The sequence below is a fragment of the Oncorhynchus mykiss genome, chromosome 22 (assembly GCF_013265735.2).
Source record: "Oncorhynchus mykiss isolate Arlee chromosome 22, USDA_OmykA_1.1, whole genome shotgun sequence".
Classification (NCBI taxonomy): Eukaryota; Metazoa; Chordata; class Actinopteri; order Salmoniformes; family Salmonidae; genus Oncorhynchus; species Oncorhynchus mykiss.
Window position 1 is genome coordinate 3,219,604 of NC_048586.1, and position 18,031 is coordinate 3,237,634.

The 18,031-nt window shown below is 43.8% G+C and overlaps 1 protein-coding gene across 6 annotated transcripts in view; it reads right to left on the bottom strand.

The window, feature by feature from the left end:
* nalcn (sodium leak channel, non-selective) overlaps positions 1–18,031 on the bottom strand; it is a 295,191-nt gene that overhangs the window by 202,754 nt on the left and 74,406 nt on the right. For all 6 annotated transcript variants that reach the window (XM_036958513.1, XM_036958511.1, XM_036958509.1 and 3 more), the window contains one exon: positions 221–307. In XM_036958513.1, the coding sequence (XP_036814408.1) occupies positions 221–307 (87 nt within the window). The remainder of the gene's footprint in view (positions 1–220; positions 308–18,031) is intronic.

Consider the following 18,031-nt stretch of genomic DNA (forward strand, 5'->3'; position numbering starts at 1 on the left):
GAGCCTTTAAGTCGCTATGGATAAGAGCATCTGCTAAATTACTCAAATGTAAATATAAAATGAACACTTGCAAAGCACAATTCGAATGAGCTCTGCCCCAAAGAATTAGTATTTGAATAGAATTTGGCCTGGTTTGGGGGCGTGCACGCGTGTCTGTGTGTTCATGTGATATGTTCAGGAGTGATGACAGTGGTGCTGCTATTATCTCAGAGGTCTGTACCTGGAGGCAGGCTGGTGCGCGGCCATGTGGTTTGTTGACGTCCACAGCAACAAGCTGCCATCCTCCAGCCGAGTCCTCGTGGAACATCTGCGACCACAAACACAAGACGTTAGACACACACACACGCACAAAAGTCGTCATGCACACACACAACTGTCAGAATAAGCATGTACAAACATTTTAACAGACACACACCCTACGGCAGTCCTAATGGAACATCTGTGACCAGTAAGACACAACATGAGGGACCACACACATAGCCACAGGCTCTAACACACACACACACACACACACACACACACACACACGTAAGGGTTTCAAACACACCAGGCAGCTTGATTGTGGAGTTGCATCAATCACAAATACATGCACGCATGATTACACACACACCCTTTCAAACACATACTGTTTTTGGAACGGAGACTGAGGACGTTGTTCTGTTCTGTTCCCATCCTTGTCAAACAAACATACTTGTCTGTTTGTGTGTCTGTGCATACACACGTGTGTACGTGTACATACTGTATTCTGACAGTTGTATGGACAGCCTGTCTGGCTGCCTGACCAACATTGCAATCAACCATGCTACATTGCCCCCCAAAACAAAGACAGGTTGGCTACAAGCACAAACAGACTAGCATCCAGGCTTGTGGGCAGGAGGAGAGGTGACTGGGATAGGAGGCAGAGGAGTACCAGTCTTGCCAGTTTGGGCTAAATTGAAAAGACACACAGTCAACCTACACATTGATCTTAAAAAATGCACCATGACTTTGCTGTGCGTATGTTCAAAAACCAACACTTGCTTTTGTCAGCAGCAAAAACTCTGAAAGATACTCTGAAAGTATTATTGAAAACCCAGGTCCTTTCCCCTCAGTTGTGTCAATCAGTGGTTTATAGCATACACTGCTGTACTCAAACACAATGTAATGATGGATGTGTAATCTCAGACCTGCTCATCTGACACCCTATTCCCCATGTAGTGCACAATTTTTGAGCCGGTGGCCGGTGTCTTTTGAAAAGCTCTGTTCAAAAGAAGTGGCCTTTATGGGAAATAGGGTGTCACTTGAAAGGGTCTGGGGAAAGAAATCTATATATTTTGGGAATAGGGTGTCATTTCATACATGCTCTATGATTGATAAGTCATACATCCTCCCAGTCCCCAAGGACCCCCATTTATTAGTGGAATATCAGTCTTCTTCCACTTGAGTCAAACGAAAACAGTAAAAGGCGTATTGCGCTAGCCCCAGTGACTGACAGCTTGCCGTATTGCGCCGACTAATTGCCTTTTTTGTCTCTAAATAAATAAAAGACTGGGGCGTGACGCCATGAATATAATTACATTTGATAGCGACAGAAAATATGAATTGTTTTCAAGGTCGTAGAACTCTCCGTCTTGACGCCAGGGGCATTTAACAGGACGTAAACAAATTGCTCACTGAGGAACATATGACAACCAAGCAATTTTTGTGGGGTATTTACCCCTTTTTTCTCCCCAATTATTCGAACTTGGCTCATCGCTGCAGCTCCCCAACGGATTCGGGACCCGCCTAACCGCGCTGCTTAACACCCGCCAGCTTAACCCGGAAGCCAGCCGCACCAACGTGTCGGAGGACACACTGTTCAACTGGCATCCGGGGTCAGCCCGCAGGCACCTGACCCACCACAAGGAGTCGCTAGAGCGCGATGAACCAAGTTAAGCCCCACCAGCCAAACCCTCCGTGACTGTAGTAACGCCTCCAGCACTACTGCATGCAATGCAGTGCCTTAGACCGCTGCGCCACTCGGGAGCCCCCAACACAAGCTATTTTATTTGAGGAAAAAATACTGTTGTTTCAGATCTAAAAATGTTTTTAGATTTTGAAAACCATTATGGAGAGATTTCAGTACCAACAAAAATTGTATTTAAATTCCATAATTTTTACTTCGTCTTAGAATGTTGAATTTGAATGTCATATTTTGGAATTTGGAATGCACAAATTAAATCATTGAATTCATAAATTTAACTTGTATTTCATGATTTGAAACTGAATTGAATTGCATTAAGTTAACATTTTTCATTTCAATTTGATTTCATATTCAAATTCAATATTTACAGTGCTTTCGAAAAATATTCAGCCCCCTTGACTTTTCCACTTTGTCACATTGCAGCCTTATTCTAACATTTATGAATAAAAACAATTAATCAGCTATCAACACACAATACCCATAATGACAAAGCCAAAACAGGTTTTTAGAAATGTTTCCAAATGCATTAAAAATAAAAAAACAGATACCTTAATTACACAAGTATTCCACCTCTTTGCTATGAGACACAAAATTGAGCTCAGGTGCATCCTGCTTCCATTGATCATCCATGTGATGTTTCTACAACTTGAGAGTCCACCTGTGGTAAATTCAGTTGAATTTACATGATTTGGAAAGGCACACACATGCCTATATAAGGTCCCACAGTCGACAGTGCATGTCAAAGCAAAACCCAAGCCATGAAGTCGAAGGAATTGTCCGTAGAGCTCCGAAACAGGACTGTGTCGAGCCACAGATCTGAAAATGTCTGCAGCATTGAAGAACCCAAAGAACATAGTGGCCTCCATCATTCTTAAATTGAAGAAGTATGGAACCACCAACTCTTCCTAGAGCTGGACGCCCTGAGCAATCAGGGGAGAAGTTCCTTGGTCAGGGAGGTGACCAAGAACCTGATGGTCACTCAGACAGAGCTATAGTTCCTCTGTGGAGATGGGAGAACCTTCCAGAAGGACAACCATTTCTGCAGCACTCCATCAATCTGGCCTTCATGGTAGTGGCCAAACAGAAGCCACCCCTCAGTAAAAGGCACATGACAACCCGCTTGCAGTTTGCCAAAAGTCACCTAAATACTCTCTCCAAATACAGGTGTGCAAAGCTTGTAGCATCATACCCAAGAAGAATCGAGGCTGTAATCACTGCCAAAGGTGCTTGAACAAATGACTGAGTAAAGGATCTGAATATTTATGTAAATGTGTTGCTCATTCAGCCGACAGAAACTTTCAAACTGTTTTCCCCATTAAGCAGCGGGTCGGAGTCAGAGGCCGAGCCTTCTCTGGTCTCTACTCCTCCTGTTACGGGGTCTGAGATGCCGAAGCTTCCCACCATTAGCTCTGACAAATCGAAAACTCTAGTCATTGGCGACTCCATTACCCGCAGTATTAGACTTAAAACGAATCATCCAGCGATCATACACTGTTTACCAGGGGTCATGGCTACCGACGTTAAGACTAATCTGAAGATGGTGCTGGCTAAAGCTAAAACTGGCGAGTGTAGAGAGTATAGAGATATTGTTATCCACGTCGGCACCAACGATGTTAGGATGAAATAGTCAGAGATCACCAAGCGCAACATAGCTTGAGCGTGTAAATCAGCTAGAAAGATGTGTCGGCATCGAGTAATTGTCTCTGGCCCCCTCCCAGTTAGGGGGAGAGATGAGCTCTACAGCAGAGTCTCACAACTCAATCGCTGGTTGAAAACTGTTTTCTGCCCCTCCCAAAAGATAGAATTTGTAGATAATTGGCCCTCTTTCTGGGACTCACCCACAAACAGGACCAAGCCTGACCTGCTGAGGAGTGATGGACTCCATCCTAGCTGGAGGGGTGCTCTCATCTTATCTACCAACATAGACAGGGCTCTAACTCCTCTAGCTCCACAATGAAATGGGGTGCAGGTCAGGCAGCAGGCTGTTAGCCAGCCTTCCAACATAGTGGAGTCTGCCACTAGCACAGTCAGTGTAGTCAGCTTAGCTATCCCCATTGAGACTGTGTCTGTGCATCGACCTAGGTTGGGCAAAACTAAACATGGCGGTGTTCGCCTTAACAATATCACTAGGATAAAGACCTCCTCCATTCCTGTCATTATTGAAAGAGATCATGATACCTCACATCTCAAAATAGGGCTACTTAATGTTAGATCCCTTACTTCAAAGGCAATTATAGTCAATGAACTAATCACTGATCATAAATCTTGATGTGATTGGCCTGACTGAAATATGGCTTAAGCCTGATGAATTTACTGTGTTAAATGAGGCCTCACCTCCTGGCTACACTAGAGACCATATCCCCCCCCCCCCCCCCGTGCATCCCGCAAAGGCGGAGGTGTTGCTAACATTTACGATAGCAAATTTCTATTTACACAAAAAAAAATAACGTTTTCGTCTTTTGAGCTGCTAGTCTTGAAATCGATGCAGCCTACTCAATCACTTTTTATAGCTACTGTTTACAGGCCTCCTGGGCCATATACAGAGTTCCTCATTGAGTTCCCTGAATTCCTATCGGACCTTGTAGTCATAGCAGATAATATTCTATTCTTTGGTGATTTTAATATTCACATGGAAAAGTCCACAGACCCACTCCAAAAGGCATTTGGAGCCATCATCGACTCAGTGGGTTTTGTCCAACATGTCTCTGGACCTACTCACTGTGACAGTCATACTCTGGACCTAGTTTTGTCCCATGGAATAAATGTTGTGGATCTTAATGTTTTTCCTCATAATCCTGGACTATCGGACCACCATTTTATTACGTTTGCAATTGCAACAAATAATCTGCTCAGACCCCAACCAAGGAACATCAAAAGTCGTGCTATAAATTCACAGACAACACAAAGATTCCTTGATGTCCTTCCAGACTCCCTCTGTCTACCCAAGGACGCCAGAGGACAAAAATCAGTTAACCACCTAACTGAGGAACTCAATTTAACCTTGCGCAATACCCTAGATGCAGTTGCACCCCTAAAAACTAAAAACATTTCTCATAAGAAACAAGCTCCCTGGTATACAGAAAATACCCGAGCTCTGAAGCAAGCTTCCAGAAAATTGGAACGGAAATGGCGCCACACCAAACTGGAAGTCTTCCGACTAGCTTGGAAAGACAGTACCGTGCAGTATCGAAGAGCCCTTACTGCTGCTCGATCATCCTATTTTTCCAACTTAATTGAGGAAAATAAGAACAATCCGAAGTTCCTTTTTGATACTGTCGCAAAGCTAACTAAAAAGCAGCATTCCCCAAGAAAGGATGGGTTTCACTTCAGCAGTAATAAATTCATGAACTTCTTTGAGGAAAAGATCATGATTATTAGAAAGCAAATTATGGACTCCTCTTTAAATCTGCGTATTCCTTCAAAGCTCAGTTGTCCTGAGTCTGCACAACTCTGCCAGGACCTAGGATCAAGAGAGACACTCAAGTGTTTTAGTACTATATCTCTTGAAACCATTATGAAAATAATCATGTTCTCTAAACCTTCGAGCTGTATACTGGACCCTATTCCAACTAAACTACTGAAAGAGCTGCTTCCTGTGCTTGGCCCTCCTATGTTGAACATAATAAACGGCTCTCTATCCACCGGATGTGTACCAAACTCACTAAAAGTGGCTGTAATAAAGCCTCTCTTGAAAAAGCCAAACCTTGACCGAGAAAATATAAAAAACTATCGGCCTATATCGAATCTTCAATTCCTCTCAAAATGTTTTGAAAAGGCTGTTGCGCAGCAACTCCCTGCCTTCCTGAAGAGAAACAATGTATACGAAATGCTTCAGTCTGGTTTTAGACCCCATCATAGCACTGAGACTGCACTTGTGAAGGTGGTAAATTACCTTTTAGTGGCATCAGACCGAGGCTCTGCATCTGTCCTCGTGCTCCTAGACCTTAGTGCTGCTTTTGATACCATTGATCACCACATTCTTTTGGAGAGATTGTAAACACAAAATGGTCGACACGGACAAGTTCTGGCCTGGTTTAGATATTATCTGTCGGAAAGATATCAGTTTGTCTCTGTGAATGTTTTGTCCTCTGACAAATCAACTGTACATTTTGGTGTTCCTCAAGGTTCAGTTTTAGGACCACTATTGTTTTCACTATATATTTTACCTCTTGGGGATGTCATTCGAAAACATAATGTTAACTTTCACTGCTATGCGGATGACACACCCAAATTTGCCCTCGCTAGAAGCATGTGTTTCAGACATAAGGAGGTGGATGGCTGCAAACTTTCTACTTTTAAACTCGGACAAATCAGAGATGCTTGTTCTAGGTCCCCAGAAACAAAGAGATATTCTGTTGAATCTGACAATTCATTTTAATGGTTGTACAGTCGTCTCAAATAAAACTGTGAAGGACCTCGGCATTACCATGGACCCTGATCTCTCTTTTGAAGAACATATCAAGACTGTTTCAAGGACAGCTTTTTTCCATCTACGTAACATTGCAAAAATCAGAAACGTTCTGTCCAAAAATGATGCAGAGCAATTTGTCCATGCTTTTGTCAATTCTAGGTTAGACTACTGCAATGCACTACTTTCCGGCTACCCGGATAAAGCAAGAAATAAACTTCAGTTAGTGCTAAATACGGCTGCTGGAATCCTGACTAGAACGTAAAATTTGTGATCATATTACTCCAGTGCTAGCCTCCCTACACTTGCTTCCTGTCAAGGCAAGGGCTGATTTCAAGGTTTTACTGCTAACCTACAAAGCATTACATGGGCTTGCTCCTACCTATCTCTCTGATTTGGTCATGCCGCACATACCGACACGTACGCTACAGTCACAAGACGCAGGCCTCCTAATTGTCCCTAGAATTTCTAAGCAAACAGCTGGAGGCAGGGCTTTCTCCTATAGAGCTCAATTTTTATGGAATGGTCTGCCTACCCATGTGAGAGACGCAAACTTGGTCTCAACCTTTAAGTCTGTACTGAAGACTCATCTCTTCAGTGACTCATATGATTGAGTGTAGTCTGGCCCAGGAGTGGGAAGGTGAACGGAAAGGCTCTGGAGCAACGAACCGCCCTTGCCGTCTCTGCCTGGCCGGTTCCCCTCTTTCCACTGGGATTCTCTGCCTAACCTTATTACAGGGGCTGAGTCACTGGCTTACTAGGGCTCTTTCATACCGTCCCTAGGAGGGGTGCATCACTTGAGTGGGTTGAGTCACTGATGTGATCTTCCTGTCTGGGTTGACATCCCCCCCCCTTGGGTTGTGCCGTGGAGGAGATCTTTGTGGGCTATACTCGGCCTTTTCTCAGGATGGTAAGTTGGTGGTTGAAGATATCCCTCTAGTGGTGTGGGGGCTGTGCTTTGGCAAAGTGGGTGGGGTTATATCCTTCCTGTTTGGCCCTGTCCTGGGGTGTCATCAGATGGGGCCACAGTGTCTCCTGACCCCTCCTGTCTCAACCTCCAGTATTTATGCTGCAGTAGTTTATATGTCGGGGGGCTAGGGTCAGTTTGTTATATCTGGAGTACTTCTCCTGTCCTATCCGGTGTCCTGTGTGAATTTAAGTATGCTCTCTCTAATTCTCTCTTTCACTCTTTCTTTCTCTCTGTTGGAGGACCTGAGCCCTAGGACCATGCCTCAGGACTACCTGACATGATGACTCCTTGCTGTCCCCAGTCCACCTGGCCGTGCTGCTCCAGTTTAAACTGTTCTGCCTGTGATTATTATTATTTGACCATGCTGGTCATTTATGAACATTTGAACACCTTGGCCATGTTCTGTTATAATCCCCACCCGGCACAGCCAGTTGAGGACTGGCCTACCCACATAGCCTGGTTCCTCTCTAGGTTTCTTCCTAGGTTTTGTCCTTTCTAGGGAGTTTTTCCTAGACACCATGCTTCTACACCTGCATTGCTTGCTGATTGGGGTTTAAGGCTGGGTTTCTGTACAGCACTTTGAGATATCAGCTGATGTACGAAGGGCTATATAAATACATTTGATTTGATTTGAATTGAATTTGAATTTGATGTGATATTTCAGTTATTTCTAAAAACCTGTTTTTGCTTTGTCATTATGGGGTATTGTGTGTAGATTGATGAGGGGGGAAAAAAATGTTTTTCAACAATTTTATAATAAGGCTGTAACGTAACAAAATGTAGAAAAAGTAAAGGGGTCTGAATACTTTCAGAAGGCACTGTATATAGTCTGTTTCAACATGGTAGATATTACATTAATTGTCTGTGAATCAAGTTTGCAAACTATAATATAAAGTTGATCAAAGTTTTGTATATTCAAACTTAGATGCATTCATATTCCATTTTCAAATTCAGTTAGCAAAATTCAGATTCAAAACCAGAGAGAACATCCTGGAACTTTACCAGCCAGGAAAGGTAGAGGAGAACAGAGCCATGGCTCTATGTAGTACTGTGCACATCCTGTAGTCTGTTCTTGACTTGGGGATTGTGAAGAGACCTTTGGTGGCATGTCTTGTGGGGTATGCATGGGTGTCCGAGTTGTGTGCTAGTAGGTTAAAACAGACACCTCGGGGCATTCAGCCAATTTGAGCCATGAGAGATTTACATGCATATTATTCATGTTAGCTCTCTGTGTACATTTAAGGGCCAGCTGTGCTGCCCTGATCTGAGCCAACTGTAATTTTCCGAGGTCCCTCTGTGGCACCACACGACTGAACAGTAGTCCAGGTGCGACAAAACTAGGGCCTATAGGACATGCCTTATTGATAGTGATGTTAAAAAGGCAGAACAGCGCATTATTATGGACAGACTTCTCCCATCTTAGCTACTGCTGTATCAACAAGTTTTGACCTCAACTGCTACATTATGTATTGCAAGATTTGGTTGAGGTTTACGGTTTAGTGAATGATTTGTCCCAAATACTCTTTTAGTTTTTTTTTATATTTAGGACTAACTTATTCCTTGCCACCCATTCTGAAACTAACTGCAGCTCTATGTTAAGTGTGGCAGTCATTTCACTCACTGTAGTAGCTGATGTGTATAGTGTTGAGCATCTTTACTCAAAGCCAGTGGCATGTCATTAATAAAGATTGAATGAAGTAAGGTGCCTAGACAGCTGCCCTGGGGATTTCCTGATTCTACCTGGATTACGTTGGAGAGGCTTCCAATAAAGAACACCCTCTGTGTCCTGTTAGACAGGTAACTCTTTATCCACAATATAGCAGGGGGTGTAAAGCCATAACACATACATTTTTCCAGCAGCAGACCATGATCGATAATGTCAAAAGTCACACTAAAGTCTAACAAAACAGCCAATCATCAGCCATTTGTGTAAGTGCTGTGCTCGTTGAATGTCCTTCCTATAAGTGTAATGGGAGTCTGTTGTCAATTTGTTTACAATAAAATAGCATTGTATCTGGTCAAACACATACTCAAAGATCACAGCACCAAACTAACTGACTGGGTTTGAAATCAGGCCTACTTCACAACAACAACAATTTCTGTGGCAAATATAAGCAAAAGGATCTGTGCATCCCATTTAGTGAAAGTGCAACATAGGTGGTTTGGTGATTCATGCATGTGATGAGAAACCTTGCCTGAGACCTGAAGACATGTGTTTGTTTGACTGATGAGGTTCTAACACAGGTCTCCTGTGCACCAGCAAATGCAAATGAACCACCTGTGTTATGTTGGGGATTAATCAGAATAGTTGGGTAACATAGATAAGATGTTTTATTTTTATTGCATGCTTATGTGAGATATGTCATTAGAATGTCTATTTTTGGATAATACTGTTGGCCGGTTGCAGTTATATGTTCTCTGTCATGGGGTCAGTTACTTGGGCCGCAGAGAGGGGAGGGGTCAAGCTTGTCTTCATATATAAACATATCTTTTAAACCATGTTAAGGGATGATTGAGGGGGAACCAATTATCTCTTGGCTCCACAATGTCTGTGTGCCAGTCACTGTGTCTCTGTGATCTTGTCCAGGAGGGGTGTATTTGATATATGCCTGTTGATGAGGTTTTGTTTTATGGTCCTGAGAGCGAGATAAGTTTAGGAGACAAAGCTGAACGATAATATATAGCCAATGCTGTCTGGCTATGTGTGTCTTTGCTATAAAGGATCTCAGTTGCAATGTGTAAGGACTCTCAGAGAATTCATTTATAGACTCTGAATTAATCTGAGAGTCACAGGGTTGTGATGGAGCTCATATAATTAAAGATGGACTTTATGATAACTCTGACTTGTGTGTGGTTTGCTCTCATGATTTGGTAAATACAGGAAATTTCCACTACATTTGGCGACGAGGATGGGATGTGAATCTTCACTCGGTGACTGTTCCTGATGATCTAGGTAAATAAATCATGCACGAGGGATCCCCCAAACTTGGGATCTTAGGGAACTTGGGATCTTAGGGAAACCACACTTCGGGAACGAAGCAGATGGACCAACCTTTGATCTGAGAGGAAGCGAGCTGAGTGGATACCACATCTCGAACTGAGTTTTTTTTTTAAAGAAAAAGGTGAGCGAACCACACACAGATTTTAAGTCAAGTTTTTTAAATATGCCTGTTACGTATACTCTGAGCGTGAATTCCTTTGTAAGGAAGGCACCTTGGTGGCGTAAGCAGGGCCGAGTCAGAGGAGAGTAATCTGAAAGTTTGTGGACTCAAAAGATACTCTGCCACTGTCCGGTTGCGAGTGACCAAGAGCTGTCCTGACACTGAAATGATCACAGTGTGGATTGGTGCGGTCTGTAGGGTGAGGGGCCAGGGGACTGTGTGTTCTAGGTGAAACATGGAACTTGGTGAAGCACATTCTGTGCGTCTGTGTGACTGTCTAAGTGACCCTCAGAGGTGGTGAATTCCAATTATTTTAAATGTGCTAGCCAGGTATGCCCTGGGTTACTCTGTGTGAGTATTTTGTTATGGGATCACTGGGTAATAGTTGTCGGACCGTTCTGTGTGAGCGGGGTAGGTTGACTCTGTGTGGGTAACCTTTTTATGTTCTGAGTGGTAGTGTAATATGTGTCTGACCAGTTCTGTGTGAACATCTGACCAATCCTGTGTGGGTGATCCTTAAAGTTCTGTGTGAGTACCTAAGATTTCTTAAGTTTTATATGGATTCTATGAATTATTTGAAATTATGATAAATTGTATGTGTGTATAATCAATTACTAGGGATTTGATAAAGTAATGCTGAGAATAATTAGATACAATTTAACGTACGTAGGTTTTGAGTTGGTATCTTAAATGGATAATTTGATAAAGATGAGGTTTTAAGGACTATTAAACTAGTCTACAAAATCTGGGAAATTGAGCTCTAGAAACAGGTTAGTGTGTGTCCACATCTTACCCTAACGATGTAACTATAAAACGCATATTGGATTATCTCCGTCTGGGTGAAACATTTTAAATTAATCTGCCCTTAAGGTCTGAACATGTTATATTTTTTCTTCCCAGTATGAGAGAAGTTGCGGGATTTATTGAATAAACTGTTTTCCATAAAGTTAGAGAGAATTAAGAGGGAATCTCGATGTAATTTATAATGTCGTACAAAGCCTAAGGTTTTCCATCAAACTAATTATCATTGCGTGATTAATGTGATGTAGTAAAGTAATTGAAATACGTTGCATAAGTAAACCTAATCTACTTTTATTAAAAGGCGCAATATCTGTTTCCTAGTAATTGAATGTCTATTTTATTCTTTGATTGCTAATCTATTCATTTGGCATTTGAGAAACATAGCTTGTACCTTTAAACTTGGGCTATTATATACATTTCATAAGTGTGAAGAGCAAAGAGAAGAGGAAGTTATAAAGTTTGGTTTTAAAGCTTACGATAGAGGTAAAGAAAAAACTTTGAAATGGGAGGGGTTATATTTTGGCCCACTGGGAGAAAATAAATAGGATGTTAAGTTGTGAGCGAGTAAAACATTTTGAGAATGGATTCTGATGGTTATTGATTCTTGGTTTGATTGTTTAGGTAACACCAGTTAATTTGAGCAGGAAAGTTCATGTAGTCTAACATTATAGTATGTTTCCATTATGTGGAACAATGTCAGGTCATTAAAGTTGATTGCTGGTTGAGTAGTTTGAGAGCCTGTTGGCAGAAGACTGAATGGGTATGAATGTTGAAAAGCAAGCTTGGTCCAAACTAGTAAGTTAAGTGGGGGAGTATCATAGATTTTAATTTTAGTGTTGTTACCGCAATAGTCAAAACAATTTCATATGTTTTGGGAAATTAGCTTGGTTGAATTTGGTTATTTGAGTTCCTTTTTTATTTTGCTTTTTAAAAGAGAGTTTGGAATCAAGTATGATGCCTTGGTACTTAAAATCAGATACCACCGGGAGCCTGATACATAGACATCTGCTCAGGGGCATCAGTAGCTGTTTTTTGAGGAACATGCAGACTGTGTTTTATTTTATTGAGATGTAAACATGAGTCTCTGAGCAATTTTGTCATCTGAACCATTATAGTAGTGAGTTCTTGTGTAGTTTGTTATTTGCATGAATTTATCACTGTATCATCTGCATACATTGGAATTTCAGACCCTGTACAGAACAAAGGAAGATCATTAATGGATGTGCTGAACAGTATTAACCTTTGGGGAATGAAAACTTTGCAGATATGAGTGGAAAAAAGTTTGTTTGGATTTTTACGCTGATGAGACATCTCCAACTTTTGAAAGATTTTAGATTTGTTTAAAAAAAATCAGGATCGTTTTTACTAAATTTATATCAACAGGTTGAAATTATTAGATTGCTGATTAAAGGGGTTTGTTTATTTGCTTATGGTTTGTTTTAGGAGTTGATTTAACTTAATTAAACATTGTATTCTGATGTGTTTGAGTAGGATTCTTTCTTCCGGGATGGATGGAAATGATCTACATATGTAAGTTGAAGGAGGCATGGGAGATTAGCCTACTCAAACACCTGGCTCAAACAGAGAGGGCTGCTATGTTACCTAGCTGGCTAGTTTAGCCTACTCAAACACCCGGTTCAAACAGAGAGGGCTGCTATGTTACCTAGCTGGCTTGTTTAGCCTACTCAATCACCCGGTTCAAACAGAGAGGGCTGCTATGTCACCTAGCTGGCTAGTTTAGCCTACTCAAACACCTGGCTCAAACAGAGAGGGCTGCTATGTTACCTAGCTGGCTAGTTTAGCCTACTTAAACAGGGAGGGCTGCTATGTTACCTAGCTGGCTAGTTTAGCCTACTCAAACACCTGGATCAAACAGAGAGGGCTGCTATGTTACCTAGCTGGCTAGTTTAGCCTACTCAAACACCCGGCTCAAACAGAGAGGGCTGCTATATTACCTAGCTGGCTAGTTTAGCCTACTCAAACACACGGCTCAAACAGAGAGGGCTGCTATGTTACCTAGCTGGCTAGTTTAGCCTACTCAAACACCTGGCTCAAACAGAGAGGGCTGCTATATTACCTAGCTGGCTAGTTTAGCCTACTCAAACACCCGGTTCAAACAGAGAGGGCTGCTATGTTACCTAGCTGGCTAGTTTAGCCTACTCAAACACCCGGCTCAAAGAGAGAGGGCTGCTATATTACCTAGCTGGCTAGTTTAGCCTACTCAAACACCCGGCTCAAACAGAGAGGGCTGCTATGTTACCTAGCTGGCTAGTTTAGCCTACTCAAACACCCGGCTCAAACAGAGCGGGCTGCTATGTTACCTAGCTGGCTAGTTTAGCCTACTCAAACAGAGAGGGCTGCTATATTACCTAGCTGGCTAGTTTAGCCTACTCAAACACCCGGTTCAAACAGAGAGGGCTGCTATATTACCTAGCTGGCTAGTTTAGCCTACTCAAACACCCGGCTCAAACAGAGAGGGCTGCTATGTTACCTAGCTGGCTAGTTTAGCCTACTTAAACAGGGAGGGCTGCTATGTTACCTAGCTGGCTAGTTTAGCCTACTCAAACACCTGGATCAAACAGAGAGGGCTGCTATATTACCTAGCTGGCTTGTTTAGCCTACTCAATCACCCGGTTCAAACAGAGAGGGCTGCTATGTTACCTAGCTGGCTAGTTTAGCCTACTCAAACACCTGGCTCAAACAGAGAGGGCTGCTATGTTACCTAGCTGGCTAGTTTAGCCTACTTAAACAGGGAGGGCTGCTATGTTACCTAGCTGGCTAGTTTAGCCTACTCAAACACCTGGATCAAACAGAGAGGGCTGCTATGTTACCTAGCTGGCTAGTTTAGCCTACTCAAACACCCGGCTCAAACAGAGAGGGCTGCTATATTACCTAGCTGGCTAGTTTAGCCTACTCAAACACTCGGCTCAAACAGAGAGGGCTGCTATGTTACCTAGCTGGCTGGATTAGCCTACTCAAACAGAGAGGGCTGCTATGTTACCTAGCTGGCTAGTTTAGCCTACTCAAACACCCGGTTCAAACAGAGAGGGCTGCTATGTTACCTAGCTGGCTAGTTTAGCCTACTCAAACACTCGGCTCAAACAGAGAGGGCTGCTATGTTACCTAGCTGGCTAGTTTAGCCTACTCAAACAGAGAGGGCTGCTATATTACCTAGCTGGCTAGTTTAGCCTACTCAAACACCCGGTTCAAACAGAGAGGGCTGCTATATTACCTAGCTGGCTAGTTTAGCCTACTCAAACACCCGGCTCAAACAGAGAGGGCTGCTATGTTACCTAGCTGGCTAGTTTAGCCTACTCAAACACCCGGCTCAAACAGAGAGGGCTGCTATGTTACCTAGCTGGCTAGTTTAGCCTACTTAAACAGGGAGGGCTGCTATGTTACCTAGCTGGCTAGTTTAGCCTACTCAAACACCCGGTTCAAACAGAGAGGGCTGCTATATTACCTAGCTGGCTAGTTTAGCCTACTCAAACACCCGGCTCAAACAGAGAGGGCTGCTATGTTACCTAGCTGGCTAGTTTAGCCTACTCAAACACCCGGCTCAAACAGAGAGGGCTGCTATGTTACCTAGCTGGCTAGTTTAGCCTACTTAAACAGGGAGGGCTGCTATGTTACCTAGCTGGCTAGTTTAGCCTACTCAAACACCTGGATCAAACAGAGAGGGCTGCTATGTTACCTAGCTGGCTAGTTTAGCCTACTGAAACACCCGGCTCAAACAGAGAGGGCTGCTAAATTACCTAGCTGGCTAGTTTAGCCTACTCAAACACACGGCTCAAACAGAGAGGGCTGCTATGTTACCTAGCTGGCTAGTTTAGCCTACTCAAACACCTGGCTCAAACAGAGAGGGCTGCTATATTACCTAGCTGGCTAGTTTAGCCTACTCAATCACCCGGTTCAAACAGAGAGGGCTGCTATGTTACCTAGCTGGCTAGTTTAGCCTACTCAAACACCCGGCTCAAAGAGAGAGGGCTTCTATGTTACCTAGCTGGCTGGATTAGCCTACTCAAACAGAGAGGGCTGCTATGTTACCTAGCTGGCTAGTTTAGCCTACTGAAACACCTGGTTCAAACAGAGAGGGCTTCTATATTACCTAGCTGGCTAGTTTAGCCTACTCAAACACCCGGTTCAAACAGAGAGGGCTGCTATGTTACCTAGCTGGCTAGTTTAGCCTACTCAAACACTCGGCTCAAACAGAGAGGGCTGCTATGTTACCTAGCTGGCTAGTTTAGCCTACTCAAACACCTGGCTCAAACAGAGAGGGCTGCTATATTACCTAGCTGGCTAGTTTAGCCTACTCAATCACCCGGTTCAAACAGAGAGGGCTGCTATGTTACCTAGCTGGCTAGTTTAGCCTACTCAAACACCCGGCTCAAAGAGAGAGGGCTGCTATGTTACCTAGCTGGCTAGTTTAGCCTACTCAAACACCCGGCTCAAAGAGAGAGGGCTGCTATGTTACCTAGCTGGCTGGATTAGCCTACTCAAACAGAGAGGGCTGCTATGTTACCTAGCTGGCTAGTTTAGCCTACTGAAACACCTGGTTCAAACAGAGAGGGCTTCTATATTACCTAGCTGGCTAGTTTAGCCTACTCAAACACCCGGTTCAAACAGAGAGGGCTGCTATGTTACCTAGCTGGCTAGTTTAGCCTACTCAAACACTCGGCTCAAACAGAGAGGGCTGCTATGTTACCTAGCTGGCTAGTTTAGCCTACTCAAACAGAGAGGGCTGCTATATTACCTAGCTGGCTAGTTTAGCCTACTCAAACACACGGCTCAAACAGAGAGGGCTGCTATGTTACCTAGCTGGCTAGTTTAGCCTACTCAAACACCTGACTCAAACAGAGAGGGCTGCTATGTTACCTAGCTGGCTAGTTTAGCCTACTGAAACACCTGGTTCAAACAGAGAGGGCTTCTATATTACCTAGCTGGCTAGTTTAGCCTACTCAAACACCCGGTTCAAACAGAGAGGGCTGCTATGTTACCTAGCTGGCTAGTTTAGCCTACTCAAACACTCGGCTCAAACAGAGAGGGCTGCTATGTTACCTAGCTGGCTAGTTTAGCCTACTCAAACAGAGAGGGCTGCTATATTACCTAGCTGGCTAGTTTAGCCTACTCAAACACACGGCTCAAACAGAGAGGGCTGCTATGTTACCTAGCTGGCTAGTTTAGCCTACTCAAACACCTGGCTCAAACAGAGAGGGCTGCTATATTACCTAGCTGGCTAGTTTAGCCTACTCAATCACCCGGTTCAAACAGAGAGGGCTGCTATGTTACCTAGCTGGCTAGTTTAGCCTACTCAAACACCCGGCTCAAAGAGAGAGGGCTGCTATGTTACCTAGCTGGCTAGTTTAGCCTACTCAAACACCCGGCTCAAAGAGAGAGGGCTGCTATGTTACCTAGCTGGCTGGATTAGCCTACTCAAACAGAGAGGGCTGCTATGTTACCTAGCTGGCTAGTTTAGCCTACTGAAACACCTGGTTCAAACAGAGAGGGCTTCTATATTACCTAGCTGGCTAGTTTTGCCTACTCAAACACCCGGTTCAAACAGAGAGGGCTGCTATGTTACCTAGCTGGCTAGTTTAGCCTACTCAAACACTCGGCTCAAACAGAGAGGGCTGCTATGTTACCTAGCTGGCTAGTTTAGCCTACTCAAACAGAGAGGGCTGCTATATTACCTAGCTGGCTAGTTTAGCCTACTCAAACACACGGCTCAAACAGAGAGGGCTGCTATGTTACCTAGCTGGCTAGTTTAGCCTACTCAAACACCTGGCTCAAACAGAGAGGGCTGCTATATTACCTAGCTGGCTAGTTTAGCCTACTCAATCACCCGGTTCAAACAGAGAGGGCTGCTATGTTACCTAGCTGGCTAGTTTAGCCTACTCAAACACCCGGCTCAAAGAGAGAGGGCTGCTATGTTACCTAGCTGGCTGGATTAGCCTACTCAAACAGAGACGGCTGCTATGTTACCTAGCTGGCTAGTTTAGCCTACTGAAACACCTGGTTCAAACAGAGAGGGCTTCTATATTACCTAGCTGGCTAGTTTAGCCTACTCAAACACCCGGTTCAAACAGAGAGGGCTGCTATGTTACCTAGCTGGCTAGTTTAGCCTACTCAAACACTCGGCTCAAACAGAGAGGGCTGCTATGTTACCTAGCTGGCTAGTTTAGCCTACTTAAACAGGGAGGGCTGCTATGTTACCTAGCTGGCTAGTTTAGCCTACTCAAACACCTGGATCAAACAGAGAGGGCTGCTATGTTACCTAGCTGGCTAGTTTAGCCTACTCAAACACCCGGCTCAAACAGAGAGGGCTGCTATATTACCTAGCTGGCTAGTTTAGCCTACTCAATCACCCGGTTCAAACAGAGAGGGCTGCTATGTTACCTAGCTGGCTAGTTTAGCCTACTCAAACACCCGGCTCAAAGAGAGAGGGCTGCTATGTTACCTAGCTGGCTGGATTAGCCTACTCAAACAGAGAGGGCTGCTATGTTACCTAGCTGGCTAGTTTAGCCTACTGAAACACCTGGTTCAAACAGAGAGGGCTTCTATATTACCTAGCTGGCTAGTTTAGCCTACTCAAACACCCGGCTCAAACAGAGAGGGCTGCTATATTACCTAGCTGGCTAGTTTAGCCTACTCAAACACCTGGCTCAAACAGAGAGGGCTGCTATATTACCTAGCTGGCTAGTTTAGCCTACTCAATCACCCGGTTCAAACAGAGAGGGCTGCTATGTTAC